Source organism: Streptopelia decaocto, assembly GCF_964273445.1.
Source record: "Streptopelia decaocto genome assembly, chromosome: 6".
Taxonomy (NCBI): Eukaryota; Metazoa; Chordata; class Aves; order Columbiformes; family Columbidae; genus Streptopelia; species Streptopelia decaocto.
This window is the reverse complement of record NC_138660.1, coordinates 27,986,888-28,004,975: the sequence shown is the minus strand read 5'-3', so window position 1 is coordinate 28,004,975 and position 18,088 is coordinate 27,986,888. Positions and strand designations below refer to the sequence as shown.

The 18,088-nt window shown below is 48.9% G+C and overlaps 1 protein-coding gene and 1 pseudogene across 2 annotated transcripts; one reads left to right on the top strand and one right to left on the bottom strand.

Moving 5' to 3' along the window:
- Positions 1-3,470: 3,470 nt before the first annotated feature.
- Positions 3,471-4,403, bottom strand: LOC309441305 (olfactory receptor 14A16-like; the record flags this gene model as incomplete). Its single annotated transcript, XM_082055939.1, has 1 exon — positions 3,471-4,403. The coding sequence occupies one exon, from the start codon at positions 4,401-4,403 to the stop codon at positions 3,471-3,473; it is 933 nt and encodes a 310-aa protein (XP_081912065.1).
- Positions 4,404-15,453: 11,050 nt separating this feature from the next.
- LOC309441304 (olfactory receptor 14A16-like) lies at positions 15,454-16,381 on the top strand (annotated as a pseudogene). Its single transcript has one exon. The product of its transcript is annotated as an olfactory receptor 14A16-like (transcript).
- The last annotated feature ends 1,707 nt before the right edge of the window (positions 16,382-18,088 follow it).

Sequence of the window (18,088 nt, the reverse complement as noted above, 5' to 3'; positions counted from 1 at the left end):
CCTCCAGCCCAGATAGGCAGTGCTCTTCCCATTATCACTGCAGTGGTTCCAAGCACCCAAGAGACACCTGGTGGGGAAGATGTTGGGTAGGGATTGCCAACCCAGTGCTCCCAGCATCTCCTCTCCATCCAGAGCATCTTTCCCTGGTCAGAAGAGGACTCACTGCTGCTCATGGGATTCCGGGGTCTCTTGGGGCTGGAGCCACCGGCAGTGCATGCTGGCAACTCCCAGACTAACAGCCAAGCTTTGATGTTCTCCATCACTCCTCATGGTGTTTCCTGCTGGTCTTTTTGCTGTTGGTCACAATCCTCTGAGCCTGGCTGTTCTGTCAGTTCTGAGTACACCACATTTTCCACTTATGTACCCTATACTTGATCAGCATGTCCAGCAGGATGTTAGAGAAGACAGTCTGACAGCTCCCCAGATCCTGCTCCTTGCCCTTCTTTGAGGCAGGATTGACATTTACCTTTTTCCACTCCTCAGGAACCTCTCCCAGTAACAATGACCTTTAAAAGTGAATTAAGCGTGGCCTTGCAGTGACATCGGCCATCTCCCTTGGCACTCGTGGGTGCATCCCCTCAGTTCCCATAGACTTAAGTATGTCTGGTTTATTTAAATGTTCTCTAACTAGAGACTCCTTCACCAAGGGTAAGACTTCCTTGCTCCAGATTTCCCTCTGCTCTTGGGGCTCTGGGATTCTCAAATGTCTGTCCTATCAGTAAATACTGAGATGAGAAAAACATTGACTATCTCAGGCTTTTCCATATCCTGGACCATATACCATGTCCTTAGTCTTCTTTTTGCACTTTATATACTTGTAGAAACCTTTTTTGTTGTCCTTCAGGTCACAATGCAGATTGAGCTTGAGCTGGGCTTTGGCTTCCCTAAGCCCAGCTCTGCACACCTGGGAAGTTATCACTGATATCCTCCAGAAGCCTTCTGGATGGGTTGTACCCTACTATGTTGCCCCTCAGGGGGCTAATAAAGTGGTCCATTTCCAAGACCAGGAGGCCCAGGGTGTGAGTACATGAAGCTTCTTCCAGTGGCCTGATGAAGTTCTCATCTACTTCTTCCTCAACAAGCAGTCAACAACAGACATGCACTAAGAGGCCACCCATGTTGGTCTGCCTGGCTAATCCTGACCCACAAGCTCTCAACAGACTTGTCATCTATTCCAAGGCAAAGCTCCAGGCTTTCCCACTGCAATTTCATTTACCTATTGACTCCTCTGTTTATTTCTATTCTGTCACATCCTTTAGTTCCTATTGCTTTGATCTAGTCAGGGGCCACAGGTGAACCATCTACAAACTCACCTTAACCACTGACATAATGGAGCTTCACTCCAAACAGATCTTGTGAAACTCTGGGATTTGACCAACAGAAACCTCAAGAGGTTTTCTAAAGAGAATTTTTGTTCTCCTTCTGAGCTTCTGATGCGCTGCATCAGTGGGCAGAACCACCCTGTTGTACTGGTTTTGGCTAGAGTATAATTAATATTCATCATAGCAACCCATATGGTGCTGTGGTTTGGATTTGTGCACAAAGCAGTACTGATAACACACCAATGTTCCAGTTATTGCTGAGCAGTTCTTGTACAGCATCAAGGCCTTGTCTGCTTCTCATGCTGCTCCACAGCAGGTAGGCTGGTGGTGCACGAGAAGCTGGGAGAGGACCCAGCTGAGACAACTGACCCCAAATGACCAAAGGGATGTTCCACACTATATGACATCATGAGTGAGCAAGTGGCTATGTGGGACTTACCTGTCTACAGGGTTAAACAACAACACCCACACATCAAGGTAGACTCAGGCATGACTGTTTGAGGAGCAGTCTCAGCAAGAAGGGTTTGGACACTACGAGTAATGCCATAGCAGCCAGGGGTGCTAAATAGGAATATGGCCATGAGCATATTGGGCTGCACTGGCAGAAGCGTGGCCAACCAGACACAGACCATTATTGTCCATCTTGACTCAGCACTGGTGTGGTCACATCTGGAGTGGTGTGTCCCAGTGTGAGGCTCCCCATTCTGGAGAAATGTGGAGTAGCTGTCATGTGGCCAGAGAAAGTCTGCCAAGATAGGGTTGGGGTCATGTTGTGGAGAGGCCGAGACACCCAGTCTTCTCTAGCCTGTTGAAGTGTAGAGGTCAAGGGAACATGCTGGTTTGACTGAAACTGAGTTAATTTTCTTCATGTAGCTAGAATCTTCTCTCCTTCATAGCTTTAATAGTCTTTTTTTTTTTTTTTTTTAGATTTACTCTGAGAATCATGAGATAACACTGCTTTTTCCCTGGGATGGAACAAATATTTTCTTCCAGTAGCTTTTCAGTGTTTGGGATTTCTCATGAAAGGAAAGTCAGAACTCACTGATACCTTGCCTGTTATCGGGGAAAGCAAAGACTTCTTCAACTGTCCAGCTGCAGGTGCAAATTGGTAGGAGGAGGTACAGACAGGATAGCTCCTATATTGACATCCAGGTTGATCAGCAAAATATTCCCTAGCATTAGCGCCATGCTCGGTATAAAGCTGCAGCCAGCTTTTCCAGCTAGTCAGTTCTGTTAGTTCAGGTTTTTTGGCTACTTTAGTTATTTCTATTTGGAAGTTCTGTTCCACTGCGAGTTTGGGGTTAGTTCGGCCTTTTGCCATTCCTCTGGTTTGCAGTCAGCCCTTGGGTCTTTCTGCACTTTACCTTTTTGCTCTCTCTCTCACTGGGATTGGCTGTTTGAGACCAGGATGTTCCCTGCTCCAGGACTGTTCAGCACAACTGGAGTTTCATGAGGGATTGCACTGAATATCATTATTTTATCCTACACATCTGTATTTTTAGTAGTATATTATTAAATATAGTCTTGTCTTATTATAGTCTTATAGTTGTCTTATTACACTGTTTTTATCTTCAAGAAATGGGTTTCTCCCTTTCCCTTCTGTTCCCAACACACTAGGTGTCTGCAGCCTGCAGCCTGCAAGGAAACAGCCACAGGCCTGGGTCAGTGTAGAATGGCCTGCAGTGAAGATGGCCAAGGGTGCTGGTAAGGCTGGATGTCCCTGAAAGCCCCAAAGTCTTTGTTCCCTTAGCTATAGCTCATGTGCCTCCACTAAGGCCTAAAAGGAGACACATCATCATCATGGGCATGGACCCTCATTGCCTCCTTACACCCATCTCCCCGGGAGACCAGGAGGTCACACTATCATCCTTCAGTGGCATCACACTCCCCACGTCCCCAGGAAGAGCCCAGAAACACATGGTGTTGTCAGTTCATTTATTTCACTTAAATACAATGACGTATTCCCATTTCCACAAAGTCACTGGTTCACACAAGATGGGTGGATAATTAAGCGGGAAGGGATGAACAGTGACATTTCTTAGAAGACAATAACAGTGCAAGTGGAAAAAGGAAAAAAAATGTAAAGAAGGAAAGACAAACTTGGCCTGTTATGACATACACTAGGAGACCTTTGCAGAGGGGAGCAGTCTATGGTTGCTGAAAACATCCAGTCATGAGCTTCCTCAGATCATCCCTGAGCTCCCTGTTCCTCATGCTATAGATGAGGGGGTTCAATGTTGGAGGTACCACTGAGTACACAACAGACACCCCCAGATTCAGGGATGGGAAAGAAATGGAGGGGGGCTTCAGGTGGGCAAATGTGCCGGTACTGGTAAGCAAGAAGACCACGGCCAGGTGAGGGAGGCACGTGGAAAAGGCTTTGTGCCGTCCCTGCTCAGAGGGGATCCTCAGCACAGCCCTGAAGATCTGCATGTAGGACAGCACAATGAAAACAAAACATCCCCAAAATAGAAAAGCACTAAAAGCAAGAAGGCCAGCTTCCCTGTGGTAGGAGTCTGAGCAGGAGAGCTTGAGGATCTGGGGGATTTCACAGAAGAACTGGTCCACAGCATTGCCCGTGCACAGGGGCAGTGAAAATGTATTGATCGTGTGCAGCAGAGCATTGAGAAACCCACCGGCCCAGGCAGCTGCTGCCATGTGGACACAAGCTCTGCTGCCCAGGAGGGTCCCGTAGTGCAGGGGTTTGCAGATGGCAACGTAGCGGTCATAGGACATGATGGTGAGGAGACAATACTCTGCTGTGATGAAGTAGGGGAAAAAAAAGAACTGTGACACACATCCTGTGTAGGAAATGGCCCTGGTGTCCCAGAGGGAATTGGCCATGGATTTGGGGACAGTGGTGGAGATACAGCCCAGGTCAAGGAGGGAGAGGTTGAGGAGGAAGAAGTACATGGGGGTGTGGAGGTGCTGGTCCCAGGCTATGGTGGTGATGATGAGGCCGTTGCCCAGGAGGGCAGCCAGGTAGATGCCCAGGAAGAGCCAGAAGTGCAAGAGCTGCAGCTCCCGTGTGTCTGCGAACGCCAGGAGGAGGAACTGGGTGATGGAGCTGCTGTTGGACATTGGCTGTGGGCATGGGAGGGTCTGTTAAAAAGCAAAGGAAAGAACAACATAAAATTAGAATACAATCCTCTTACCAAAGTCACTCTATTTTTCACAGAAACCACCCCCCAGCCCTCCAAATAACATGCATTTCCTTTCTCTGGTCTGTGCTGGCTGAGTGTGTTGTGGGCAGCAGAACCTCTGCCCGTGTGCTGTGAGCAGCCAGCTCTGCTCTGCTGCAGTGGGGACACGGGGGCTGGGTTGTGACAGCTCTGACATTCACAGCGAATGTCAAATATTATCCACTGTTAATGGAAAAGTTGAGTATTTGCACTCATGACTCTGAGGAGTGTGGCCTACAGAGGAGAGGCTTAGCATGTCTTTACAGTAATTTTTTTGTGTGTTTTTTTTTTTTTTTTTCCACCACCACATCTGGTGAGTGGGAGTTCAGGGTTAGAAATTCTCGTTTTTATGACTGAAAATTCAATGAGTCTTGAGACAGGACAGGCCAAAGGACTCAGTTCTCTGTGGCTTAGTGCAGAATCAGGACAGCCTCACCATCCATCTGGCTTTTACTGATCTGCCATGTGCTTTCGTTTCTGCTGTCATGAAGATTTGATCACAAAGATCACTCTGGAAAGACCCAAACAATTGGGCTAATATGGGAGCAGGGGAGTCCTGTTTGAAAAGGCAGATCTGTAAACCTCTGTTTGCAGATCCCAGAACCTCTGTTTCATCCCAGAGTTAGAGACGTGGTGGAGAGAGCAGGGTATGACCCATCACTGAGAGAAGCAAAGGATGCTGAGTGTAGAGTGCGGACCCCAAGGAAAGGCTCAGCACTGCTGGGATCCTACAGCAGACCTGAGCCCTTCTGGGGGCAGCTCGTGAGCCTAGCAGGACAGGCAGAGCAGAGTCAGGCTCCTGAAAGAGACATGTCCTAAAGGGACAGTCAGATCATTGCCCAGCACACAACACCCAGCATCATCTGCAGACAAGGACCGAAAGAGCTCCTGAACACCCCTGCTCTGCTGCCGGGAGCTGTCCCTGCCGTAGCTGTGTCTGTGTCCCCAGGTCTCCTGCTGTCAGTGCCACAGACCCCATCCCACCCGCTGTGTGCTCAGCCCTGCCCTGCAGACCCCTCCCAGCAGCCGGCGCTGCCCAGGGGCAGCTCTGTGTGGGCGGCTCTGATGGGAACATCAGACCAGCCCTGGGGAGGCTGGAAAAGTCATCCTGATGCTGTCTGTAAGCCATGGTGTGTCCATTTCTGATACTTCCAGGTTTATTCACTGCTAAAAGAAATAGACCTGTAATTTCAGTGCCTCTCTTGAATTGAGACATTAATTCTATGTCCCATTGCCCACACAGAAAACCCAGAGTAGCAGACTGAAAGAGAAGGATCCTTCCCTTTCAGGTAGCCCCTGCCTTGCTACCCTTCTTTAAACATCACCTGGGAATGTCATGCACTGATCTAGAGCTGTGAGCAGCCCTGACCCAGGCAGCACCCTCTTGATAGCAGGACCCTGCCCTGCTAGAGGTTGTTCCTTGCACCCACAGCTTCTCCCCACAGCACCGTGGGGATCTCCCGGGCAGGCTGAGCGCTGACCCTGGCAGGCGGCAGAGTCCCTGTCCCGGCACAGCCTTGGGGTGCAGGGACCCTGCTCTGCAGGACAGCCCTGGGCACCCCTGCCTGCACAAATGGCTTCATAACTGTTCAAAATTGCCTGACAGGAGCCCCTTCCTTACAGATCCCACAAGTTGTGGCTGTGCCAGCTTTAGAAGATGCCTCCAGGAGCCACAGATGCATTGTCACTGAACCAGAGGTTTACCGTGTCAAGGGCTGTGAAGATTTCTTCTCCAGTGAGCTTTCAGTCATCCTCTCAATCCTGATCACCTTTCAGCTCTCTCTTAGACTTGCTCATTTCCCTGAGATCCCCAGGCAGAGCCCTCATCCCTGCTGCGTGTGCAGAGGAGCTGCTCCTGGGCAGAGCTCTGTCTCTGCAGCGCTGCCGCTGCCATGAGCTCCCTGTGCCAGAAGCCCGGCCCAGCTCAGCAGCACAGGAGCAGCACAAGGCGGCACTTTCTCTGTCCCCTCTGGGCTCTCACCAGGTGTCCCTGGGGCTCCAGGGAACCTGCTGTGAAACTGGCAAAAGTCATCACTGATATTACCTCCCCCTCATCTGGGGAGAGACAGACTTTTCCAGAAGTGTAATTTCCCCTCTCTGAGACAATGTTACATCTAAATATCACTTTTTTTTTTGGTCTTATATTAGACAGGACAGCTGGACGGTGACAGGGAGGGATCTCCTTTATCCCTGTTGAGGGCAGAGATTCAGCTGAGTCAGTAGAGGCATCTCCTGCATTGCATTCCCAGCATTTGGAGGAGAATCAGCTCCCTCCTGTGCCTGCAGAAACTCATAGGAGGTGGGATTCCTCTTGCGTCTGTTCAGTTGTGCACAAAATAGAGACATAAAATAGGCATGTCAGCCTCTTTTCTCAACTCCCATGATAATTAATGGAGACAGAATGCAGGAGTGAGACCTTCAGATGCAAATACCTGGTTACACTGGAGCTACCACAGGTGGTGCAAGCTATATGCAGGTAATTGCAAGATCTAATGGAGAAGTCCATAGAGACTGGGCAATATCTCTGGGATCATACATGAGCCTGGTGGAGAATCCCTTTGGCTGAGTGAAATGATAAATGATGTCCAAATAAAGGCTGAAAGAACCTTGTCCTTCTCACTGTGTTCATGGTAGTTGATAGAGGTATTCATACGAATGATTGATTATAGTCCTGTGCCACAGGGACAGCTCAGTCTCTCTCTTGTCCAGCAGCTGAATTTACCAGCTCTCCAACGACTACACTGGCAGTTGTCCCATGTTCATCTCCACGTTACCTCACTGAATTCAGGACAAATACTCAATTTCATGTACAAATCCAGGCCCATAGAATGACATGAGATGCCAAGGCTGACAAGAACCACACAAGACCTCCAGGAAATCTACCCTACTCAGGGCAGGTGCATCACAACTGCCCCAGACAGTATTGCAGAGTGGGATTTACTGCCTGTTTGCTGTTGGCTGATACAATCAGTCAGAGACATCAGTCATCAGATGTCATCAGAGCGGCAAGGTCTGTCTCTATTCTATAGCTGCAGACATTGCACAGACAAGCAGCACATCACACAGGGATCTTCACTCATTCTCTTGATATAGTCAATGAAAAGACCAAATACTTTAACAGTGTGCCTGGATATATCTTGTCTTCAAGACAGCATCCTCCAAGCGCAGCAATGGTTCATATTCTTGACTTCAGTAAAGCCTTTGACACAGTCTCCCACAGCATCCTCACAGCTAAGTTGAGGAGGTGTGGTCTAGACAATAGAGTAGTGAGGTGGGTTGCAAACTGGCTTGAGGAGAGAAGCCAGAGAGTGGTAGTCAATGGTGCGGAGTCTAGTTGGAGGCCAGTATCTAGTTCAGTGCCTCAGGGGGCAGTACTGGGGCCAATATTATTCAATATATTCATTAACGATTTAGACGAGGGAATAGAGTGACTGTCAGCAAGTTTGCTGATGACACCAAGCTGGGAGGAGTGGCTGACACTGGAAGCTGTGCTGCCATCAGAGACCTGGACAGGCTGGAGAGCTGAGCGGGGAATAACCAGATGAAATTTAACAAGGGCAAGTGTAGAGTCCTGCATCTGGGCAGGAACAACCCCAGGTTCCAGTATAGGTTGGGAAATTACATATTAGAGAGCAGTGTAGGGGAAAGGGACCTGGGGGTCCTGGTGGACAACAGGATCAGTGTCACATGGGCAATTTTATGTTCTTTCTGTTGGTGGAAACCCTGGAAGGTGTAGCATTGAACAAGCTTCTGACCTAAATATAGCACACAATGTAGACCCCATCCATAGAAGACAGTCTTCTGTTTTGGTCATTCAAGCTATTGTAGGATTTTATTACTTTGAAACAACTCTATTCATCATCTCTACAGTCAAACAGAAATTATGTTTTCATTAGATCTTTTTTGTGCACTGGTAGATCCAGGCAAGGCCATGCAGAAGGCATAATGTCTGGTACAGGGTAGGACCTGCCTGCAACTCTTGTGTGACAATATGCTGCTGAGGTTGTCAAGTGGCCAAGGGATTCCTGCAGTCCAGCACAGGCATGAAGGACACGCTGTACATGCAGCACAGCACAGCAGTCGCTGCTTGAGGTACAATGGTCTTCTGGTCAGGATTGGTGCTCAGGTTTCCCTGTGAGAAGTTGCACGGCTGAGTGGTTTAGGGTCCTGCTTGCTGCACAGCAGTGTTTAGGACACTTAAAGAAAAATGCAAGCTAACAGAGTTTGATGGCAAGGTTCACCCTATTACTTACTGCATGGAGGAAATGTGTCAAACAGAATTGGATGAGAGTTGTTTCAGAGTGATTTCTGTGGGGACAGGAGACGTGAAAGAATAGAAGGAGGCCCTCCCATTGAGTCACAAGGTTCAGAATGGACCCCCTTGCTTTCTAAACTCCTTCTCAGTGAGGAGTATGGGTGCAGCTGGATCTAAACTTAGTCCCAGACTTGAACAATGGCTCATGTCTAAGAGACGTAAAGAGTAAGAAGCTGTGCTAAGGCACATGGAGGACAGGGAGGTGATTTGACACATCCAGCATGTCTTCACCAAGGGCAAGTCCTGTCTGACCGTCCTAGGGGCCTTCAACGATGGAGTAACTACATCAGTGGACAAAGGAAGGGCTACAGATGTCGTCTATCTGGACTTTTGTTAAGCCTTTGACACAGTCCCCCATAAACAGCCTTCTCTCTAAATGGGAGAGGTGTGGATTTGGTGGGTGGACTGTTCAGTGGATGAGGAACTGGCTGGATGGTCACACCCTGGGAGTAATGGTCAATGGCACAATGTCTGGATGGACACTGTTGACAAGTGGTGTCCCTCAGGGGTCCGTACTGGGACCAGTGCTGTTTAATATCTTCATCAATGACATGGACAGAGGGATTTGGTGCACCCTCAGAAAGTTTATGAATGACACCAAGCTGAGTGGTGCAGTTGACACACCTGAGGGTCGGGATGTCATCCAGAGGGACCTGGACAAGCTCATGTAGTGGGTCCATGTGAATAATTTGAGTTTCAACTAGGCCAAGTGCACTTGGGTCAGGGCAATGCCCAGTATTGGTACAGGCTGGGGGATGAAGGGATGGAGAGCAGCCCTGCCAAGAAGGACTTGGCGGTACTGGTGGATGAAAGATTTGACATGAGCCAGCAATGTGCTGTTGCAGCCCAGAAGGCCAATTGTATCTTGGGCTGCACCACCAGCAGCATGGACAGCAGGTCAAGGGAGGTGATTCTGCACCTCTGTTCCACTCTGGTGGGACTCCACCTGGAGTATGGCATCCAGCTCGGGGTCCTCAGCACAGGACAGACATGGACCTGTTGGAGAGGGGCCAGAGGAGGCCACAAAATTGATCAGAGGGATGAAACAGCTCTGCTGTGAGGACAGGCTGAGAGAATCGGGGTGTTCAGCCTGGAGAAGAGAAGGCTCTGGTGACACCTTATTGCAGCCTTTCTGTACTTAAAAGGGGTTAATAAGAAAGATGGGGACAGACTTTTTAGCAGGGCCTGCTGTGATAGGACAAGGGGTGGTGATTTTAAACTAAAGGAGGGAGATTCAGGCTGGGCATGAGGAAGAAATTTTTTCCACTGATGGTGGCAGAATGCTGGCCCAGGTTACCCAGAGAGGTGGTAGATACCACATCCCTGGAGACATCCCAGGCCAGGCTGGATGGGGCTCTGAGCAACCTGAGCTGGTGAAGATGTCCCTGCTCATGGCAGGGGCTGGACTGGATGGGCCCTGAAGGTCCCTTCCAACCTAAACCATTCTATGGTCCTATGAAAGCTGAAATGAACAGTAAGACCAGAAAAAAGGGACTAGAAAGAGGTGAAAAGAACTGGCAGCATTTAACAATTCTTGAATTTACTCAAATATAATAATTTTTAATTTTTTCAGTACAGTACATACAAGAGTTAACTAGGGTAATAAGAGAACTGCCTGTGTTCCACTGGATACTGACCCCTCCCTCAACAGAATGAGTAATCCTTGAAGGGCCAGTTATATCTGATACAGGTGAGATGGGTGACTCTCAAAGAGTAAATGCAGATAGAGAAGATGCTAAAAGTATAACAAAACGAGGACAAACTGAACATTGAAGTTAAAGAAATCTGAGCTGAGAAAATGATGACTGTTAGTGCAGGTCCCCAAAAAGTAGAAACAGGAGCCCTGAAATCATCATCTCCAGGTGTGTGAAAAAAAAGAAAGAAAAAGAGGAAGAGTAGACATCTTTATAAACAATAAAGATGAGATGTCTTCAAGCACCAAAAATCTTACAAAAAGAGGAGTTATTCAGAAAGCTCATAAAAATCTCCATTTATGACATCCCCCACCCCCCCAAGAAAAAAAACAACACAAACAAAACCAATCAAACAAAAAACCTCAAACCCAAACAACAATCAAAAACCCAACCAACCAACGAACCACTGAAAAGAAGCAGTTCAGACTTAAACAACGCATGAACATAACTTTTAATGATCTGGAGAGAAGTTGTCCCATCGATCCCAGAGAATTTTTGGTACCTCAGTGATACAACAGCCTGAAGTAAAGTCAGGGTTGTGGTTACAGTTAGTTCCTCGGCACGTAGAGGTAGTGGGAGAATTTTTATTTTCATTCATGTTCTGTCTAGTGGGAGGGTGCATTAGGGGTGGCTGTGACAGAAAGCATCTGGGAAGATTATGAAAAAGTTTAAGGCTGGAAAAAAGGAAAGAAAACAGAATACAGATTATTATCACTGAAGACGTTAATGATCAGGTGGGCTCCAGGATATTAGATGTGCCATCAGTGGTGAAGATTAAGCCAGATCAGCTGGAATGTAGGTGAAGTGACCTGGAAGCCAAAGCTGTGTGAGGGTCTCTGATGAGGACACGATGGGAGGAGCTGGCTGCAGAGGGACCAGGGGAGTCCTTGCAGGTGCTGGAAAGGTGATGGGGTCTGAGGGGTGACTGGGAGACATGTTTCTCTGTGCACGTTTGTGTGTATGGTGTGTGCACATATGGTTGAAAGACACTCCATGACATGGGTGTCTCTAGGACAAATGAACCTGGGAAGAGCAAGAATCCAAGACAAGTTCCAGGATGGGCTGCATGTCTGAGGCCACACACAGTACATGTGTGTGTGAGTGAGGGGTCTGTACCACAGACAAGAGAGATTTGGAGCAACTGGAGGGAGTCCAGCAAAGGGCCATAAAGGGCATCTTGCATATGAGGAGAGGTTAAGAGACCTGGGGCTGTCTCAACAACCCTTCAGATCTATCCCTGCTCTGATGTGGGTGACTCCTCACAGTCCCTACAGGGGTGTGCATGTTCTGACATGGACTTATCCAAAGACAACCATCCCCTCAGCTGATGTAACTCCAGTGTGAACTGTTCCACAGGTCACTGTCCATTGGACTCCAATTCACACTGGGGTTTTAGCAAGTTCCCTCGCTGCCCACAAACCTACTCTCTGGTAGGAGAAGAGTGGAAAAAAAAAGAAGAGCCAGTGAGGTGAGGTGTCCTTTGGAACTTGACACTTCCAGAGAAGGAAGAACTGGTGAGAGATGTAACAGGCAGGGATGAGAAAGTAGAGTGCAGGATCCTGAGGCAGGCTTTGGCCTGCTGGGCAACCTGCCTCTAAGATTTCTATAGGATGCAGCCCTACAGAGAGGAGGGCTGCAGTGTGCTGTTTGATGGTCAAGGATCTCCTCTTCAACCTCCAGAATGGTCTACTCCCACATGCAGATTGTTAAGAAAAAGTGGCAGGAGAAAGGCATGGAAATGCTTGGCAAAGGAGTGACTGAGAAGGGCTCCTTCCAAAATACAACCATGAAGAGGAAGCACAGAGAAGGCGGAAGCTGGCTGCCTTCCGGCCTCAATGGTGCTGTGCTGCTGTGCTGCAGACAGACATCTGCATGTGTGAGTTTGTCTGTCTGTGGGGGAAATGGGGAGATGAGGGGATCCTGGGGCCAGCTCCCACACAGACAAAGGGTCTATGACCAGCCCCTGCAGGCATCCACATTTTCTGTGTGTCTATATATGCGTACATTTTCCACTAATATAGCCTTGCATACGAACAGCCCAACCTTCATTTATCCTTTCTCTGCTGACTCTGCTTTTGCTTGCTTTGTACCCTCCTTTGGTGTCTTGGAGATTGTGTTCATGGTAAATCCTGCCTGGGTTTGCAGAGACCTTCAAGTCCTCATGTTGTTATCTTGTGAGACCACACCACAGTCAGGGTGAGCCACCTGCATGCAGATATTAACAGATGAGCAAATGGAGTTTGAATCCAGAGAGGCCTTGAGATACTCAGGGGTTTGGCCAACAGAAACCTCTTGAACTTTACAAGGACAATTGGCCAGTCTGGCTTCAAGAGGAATAAAAGACCTGCACATCAGGTCCAGCTGGGACCTGAGTCTGTGTGACTTTGAGTGCTGAGGAGTGACTTTGAGGAGAAGAGCCTGGGAACTATTGGAGATACCACAGAAGCCAGTGGTTTATGCTGACCATGAACAAGACCACCTGCATACGGGGCTGCATTACGTTGAGCATGTTCACCCAGAGGACATATTATGCCTCTTCGCACAGCACTGGTCACTGGCAGGGACGCACACACATGGCTTTGTCACAGTTATTGGCTCGTTATTTTGATGGAGATGAGAGGAGCTGGAGAGTGCCCAGAGGAGATCTGGAGTTTGGGGCCTTCAGCAGATGCCCTGTGTAGAGGGACTGAGAGACCTGGACTTATTTGGCTCTTCTTTCTCAGTGGCACAGAGGCTCAGGGCAGTATAGGAGTAGCCTGAGACTGCTGGAAGTGTAGTTTCAGAGATGATGGAGCTTTTTTCAAAATTGAGAAAGAAAAATTTGGAAAGAAAAAACGCCACAAAGTGCAGATGGGGAGGCTGAGATTTGACAAAAGGAGAAACAAACACCACCGCAAGTGCAGTTTTGTGGTACAAGAGGCCACTTACAAAGAGTCTGGATTAGCCAAAGCTTCGCATTTCAATGAACAGTCTGTGAGGATGGAGAGATATCGGTAAGGGTGGGAAGATGCTCAGGTGCAACCAAGGTTGGTAAGCAGGGTGGAGGTCAACACTGTATCGCATCCAATGGTGGAGAAAGCTGGAAGCACTGGCGAGGCTGAAAGCCCCCAACACAGCCAAGGCCTTTGCCTCCTGGTCTGTGGCTGTTCTCTGAGCAGTTGATGTCTATGAGACACCACTATAGCACCAGTACTCCATTGCTTGCTCATCACAACCTGTAAGCCTGGGAGATATTGTATCGTAGTTCTGCTCTTAGCATTGCACAGCCCCACATCCCACTGCCCCAGGAAGAGCCCTGAGCAATGTCTGAGGGACAAGGTCTGCCTCCCCAGGGGCTGGTTACACAGCATCAGAGCCACCTTCCCATTGCCTTTGCCTACTTGTCCTCACTGTCACCAGTTTTCTGCCTTAACAAGCACACAAGCTTTGTCAGTGATATGTCCCTCAGTGGGGTCCATTAACACTACAAGAAACTTTGGAGTTTGCAACTTTGACTTCTTGAGAGGCTTCTTCAACTTCCTATCACTGTCTATAGTCTTGGAACCAAACCCTCCAGAGGGGTCATTAAAGAGCCTTGTGCTGCTCCTGTGCTGCTGAGCTGGGCTGGGCTCCTGGCACAGAGGGAGCTCATGGCAGCGGCAGCGCTGCAGAGAGACAGCTCTGCCCAGGAGCAGCTCCTCTGCACACGCAGCAGGGCTGAGGGCTCTGCCTGCAGCACCGAGGGCACAGGAGACAGGCACAGAGAGGGTAGAGGCCAGCTGGGAGTTGAAGGATGATTGAGAGTTCACTGGAAGTGAAATCTGCACAGCCCTTGACATGGTAAGTCTCTGGCTGCCGGGCAATGCAGCTGCAGTTCCTGGAGGCATCTCCTGATGCTGCCACGGCCACAGCTCACAGGATGTGTCAGGAGGACTCCCTGGCCAGGGGCTTTTGTCAGGCAACTTTGAATGGCTGCAAATTTGGGGAGGATTCACAGGGACCGTGTGAGCTGGGGGGAGGCTGCATTCTGTCTTCTGGGTGTTGTCTGCTGAACAATGATCTGACTGTCCCTTTAGCAGATCCCATCTTCAGAAGCCTGACTCTGCTCTGCCTGTCCTGCTGGGCTCACGAGCTGCCCCCAGAAAGGCTCAGGTCTGCTGTAGGATCCCAAGAGTGCTGAGCCCTTCCTTGGGGTCCGCACTGTCCTCTCAGAGTCCTTTGCTTCTCTCAGTGATGGGTTGTACCTTGCTCTCTCCATCACATCTCCACCTCTGGGCTTGGACAGAGAGTATTCAGATCTGTCCTTTCAAACAGTGCTCCCCTGCTCCTGTATGAGTCCAGCTGTTTGAGTTTTTTTAAAGAGCAATTTGTATATAAAGACATCTTCAACACAGCACCAGTGATAGCACAGGGGAGGTGAGTAAAAAAACCTGATGGACACTTTTGCTCTCCTGACTCTTCACTGAGCCACAGAGAGCTGAGCCCTTTCGCCTGTCCTGTCTCAAGAGTCTTCACATTTTCAGTCATATAAATCCCTATTTCTACCCATAAGTAACACATTCCACAGATGTCATGGTGGAAAGTTTAAAATACAGAAAAAGTTCATGCAAAGATATGTGAAACATTTCCTGTGGAGACCACACCCTTTCAAGTAATGAGTGCACATACAAAACTTTTCCATTAAAACTGGATTATATCTGACATTCCTTGGGAATGTCAGAACTGTCAAAAACCAGCTCCCATGTCCCCACTGCAGCAGAGCAGAGCTGGCTGCTTGGCAGCACACGGACAAAGGTCCTGCTCCCCTCAGCACACTCAGCCAGCAAAAAAAAGAGAGAGGAAATGTATTTCAGTTGGGGATGATTTCTACAAAAATCAGTGGCTTTGGTCAGAGGAGTCTGCCCTCATTTGAAGTTGTAATTTCCTTTATTGTACAGAGCCCCCATGCCAAGAAACAGCCAATGTCCAACAGCAGCTCCATCACCCAGTTCCTCCTCTTGCCATTCACAGACACACGGGAGCTGCAGCTCTTGCACTTCTGGCTCTTCCTGGGCATCTACCTGGCTGCCCTCCTGGGCAACGGCCTCATCATCACCACCATAGCCTGGGACCAGCACCTCCACACCCCCATGTATTTCTTCCTCCTCAACCTCTCCCTCCTTGACCTGGGCTTCATCTCCACCATTGTCCCCAAATCCATGGCCAATTCCCTCTGGGACACCAGGGCCATTTCTTATATGGGATGTGTTGCACAGTTCTTCCTTTTCCTGATTGTAGGAGAGTATTGTCTTCTCACAGTCATGTCCTACAACCGCTACGTTGCCATCTGCAAACCCCTGCACTACGGGACCCTCCTGGGCAGCAGAGCTTGTGTCCACATGGCAGCAGCTGCCTGGGCCAGTGGGTTTCTCAATGCTCTGCTGCACACGGCCAATACATTTTCACTGCTGCTCTGCAAGGGCAATGCTGTGGACCAGTTCTTCTGTGAAATCCCTCAAATCCTCAAGCTCTCCTGCTCAGACTCCTGCCACAGGGAAGCTGGCCTTCTTGCTTTTAGTGCTTTTCTATTTTGGGGATGTTTTGTGTTCATTGTGCTGTCCTACAATGCAGATCTTCAGGGCCGTGCTGAGGATCCCCTCTGAGCAGGGACAGCACAAAGCCTTTTCCAGATGTCTCCCTCACCTGGCCGTGGTCTCCCTGTTCGTCAGCACTGGCACGTTTACCTACTTGAAAACCTCCTCCTTATCCTCCCCAAACCTGAATCTGGTGGTGGCAGTACTGTATGCACTGGTACCTTCAACACTGAACCCCCTCATCTACAGCATGAGGAACAAGGAGCTCAAGAGTGCTCTGAGGAAGCTGATGACTGGATGTTTTCAACAGCCATAGACTGCCTGCTTCCTCCCGCAAAAGGCTCCCAGTGTAGGTCATGACAGGCCAAGTCTGTCTTTCCTTCTTTACTTTTTACCTTTTTTAACACTTGTGATGTTTTTCTCTTGAATGAAATGTCACTATTCATCCCCTCCTGCTTAATTATCCACCCATCTTGTTTGACCCAGAGACTTTGTGTAAATGGGGAGTCTCTCGTATTTAAGTGAAATAAATGAATATGTGACAACTTTTTTTTTTTTTTTTTCCCCTGAGATTCATCCTCATTGTGTCAGGGATGAATGGGAAATGAAAACACCTTCCTGGCAACACCAGCTTTGGGAAGGCTGCTCTGTGCCTGGAGCAGTAAGAGCTCTTAGGACCTCAAGGGCCAGGGCTTTTGTGTTGGGGGATCACATGGAGGGGCTGTGGTCCTCTCAGGATCTGCTGGAGAGGAGAGCAAAGGACACAGGTGCCTCCTTTCCCTATTGCTGTGCATGTTCACCCACCTCTCTGACCCCCAGGAGCTGCTGTGCCCTTCAGAGGGGCAGAGGCTGTGGGGTGACTGCCCAGAGCACCTGCAATGGGCACTGGTATGGGACCAGCCCAAACTGGGCTTTGCTGGGCAGAGGGCACTGGGGGTGGAGACAGGGCAGGGGAGGTGGGAGAGACTCAAGGGAGCTGGGATGGGCTGGAAAGTACCTGGGAGAGAAAAACATCAGCCTGTATCTCGTGCTGCATGGCCATGCAGGGTGAAGACTCACACCAGGGGTTGTGGTGCAGAGCCAGGGCTTGTGGGAGGGATCAAAGTCATGCAGGTGCAGGAGAGAGGAGGCTGCTCTGTTATCAGGGATTGGCTCAAGGAGCATGGACATGAGTCCACCGAACAACTGTACGAGCAGAGCCCGTTCTAGTTGACATAAGTAGGCCTTAAATTGCTTTACTAGTAGGCCGTGGGAAAAGGAGAAATGGAAAAGTACTGATTAAAGCAGGGTCAGCATGTCCTTTGAAGAGGTGATAAACAACTTGAGAAAGTAGGAGTCAGAAGAGTGCGGAATGTGCATAGTTAGCTAACCGCAAGTAGGTGGAGTAAGTAAATGTAACCTTTTAGTGCTTAGCCTGTTAGATAGAGACAAGTATGCATAATTATGGTATTTGGTATAAATACACGCTATCTCGGGCAATAAAGTTGAATCATGCTTTATCACTCACATTGAGCTGGTCGCATGTTTTCCTCAGCCGCGAAATAGCAAGTGGTGCCCGAACAGGGACCCTCGAAGGAGCGGCTGAAGCAGAGGGGCACCGGGAAGCAGCGACCGGGGGGTCAAGAGCGACCGAACACTGCGTGCGTCAGTGTGTCGTCTCTGAGGACCTGAACTGAATTCATGAGTTCGCCGTCTGTGTGGGCTACAGGGCAAGGGCTGCAGGTGGTGTCAGGTTTACAAGGTACCAAGGATTATAGGGTAAGGTGCCTTTCTTTTGCCTAAGGGCAGGTATCAGGTTATGGATAAAGGAACTATGGATTTAGAAGTAGCCCTAGATTTATTACAGCGCTTTTTAGAAAAGCGGGGAGTAGATTGTATCAAGCATTTAACGGGGTTACTAATGTTAGGTAAAGTTAAGGGTTGTTTTCAGAATCCAGATTCTCCTTTTGATGTTAGTGAATGGCGAAAATTAGGGGATATGTTATGGGATATGGTTATAGATGATGATAAATCAGCGAAGAAC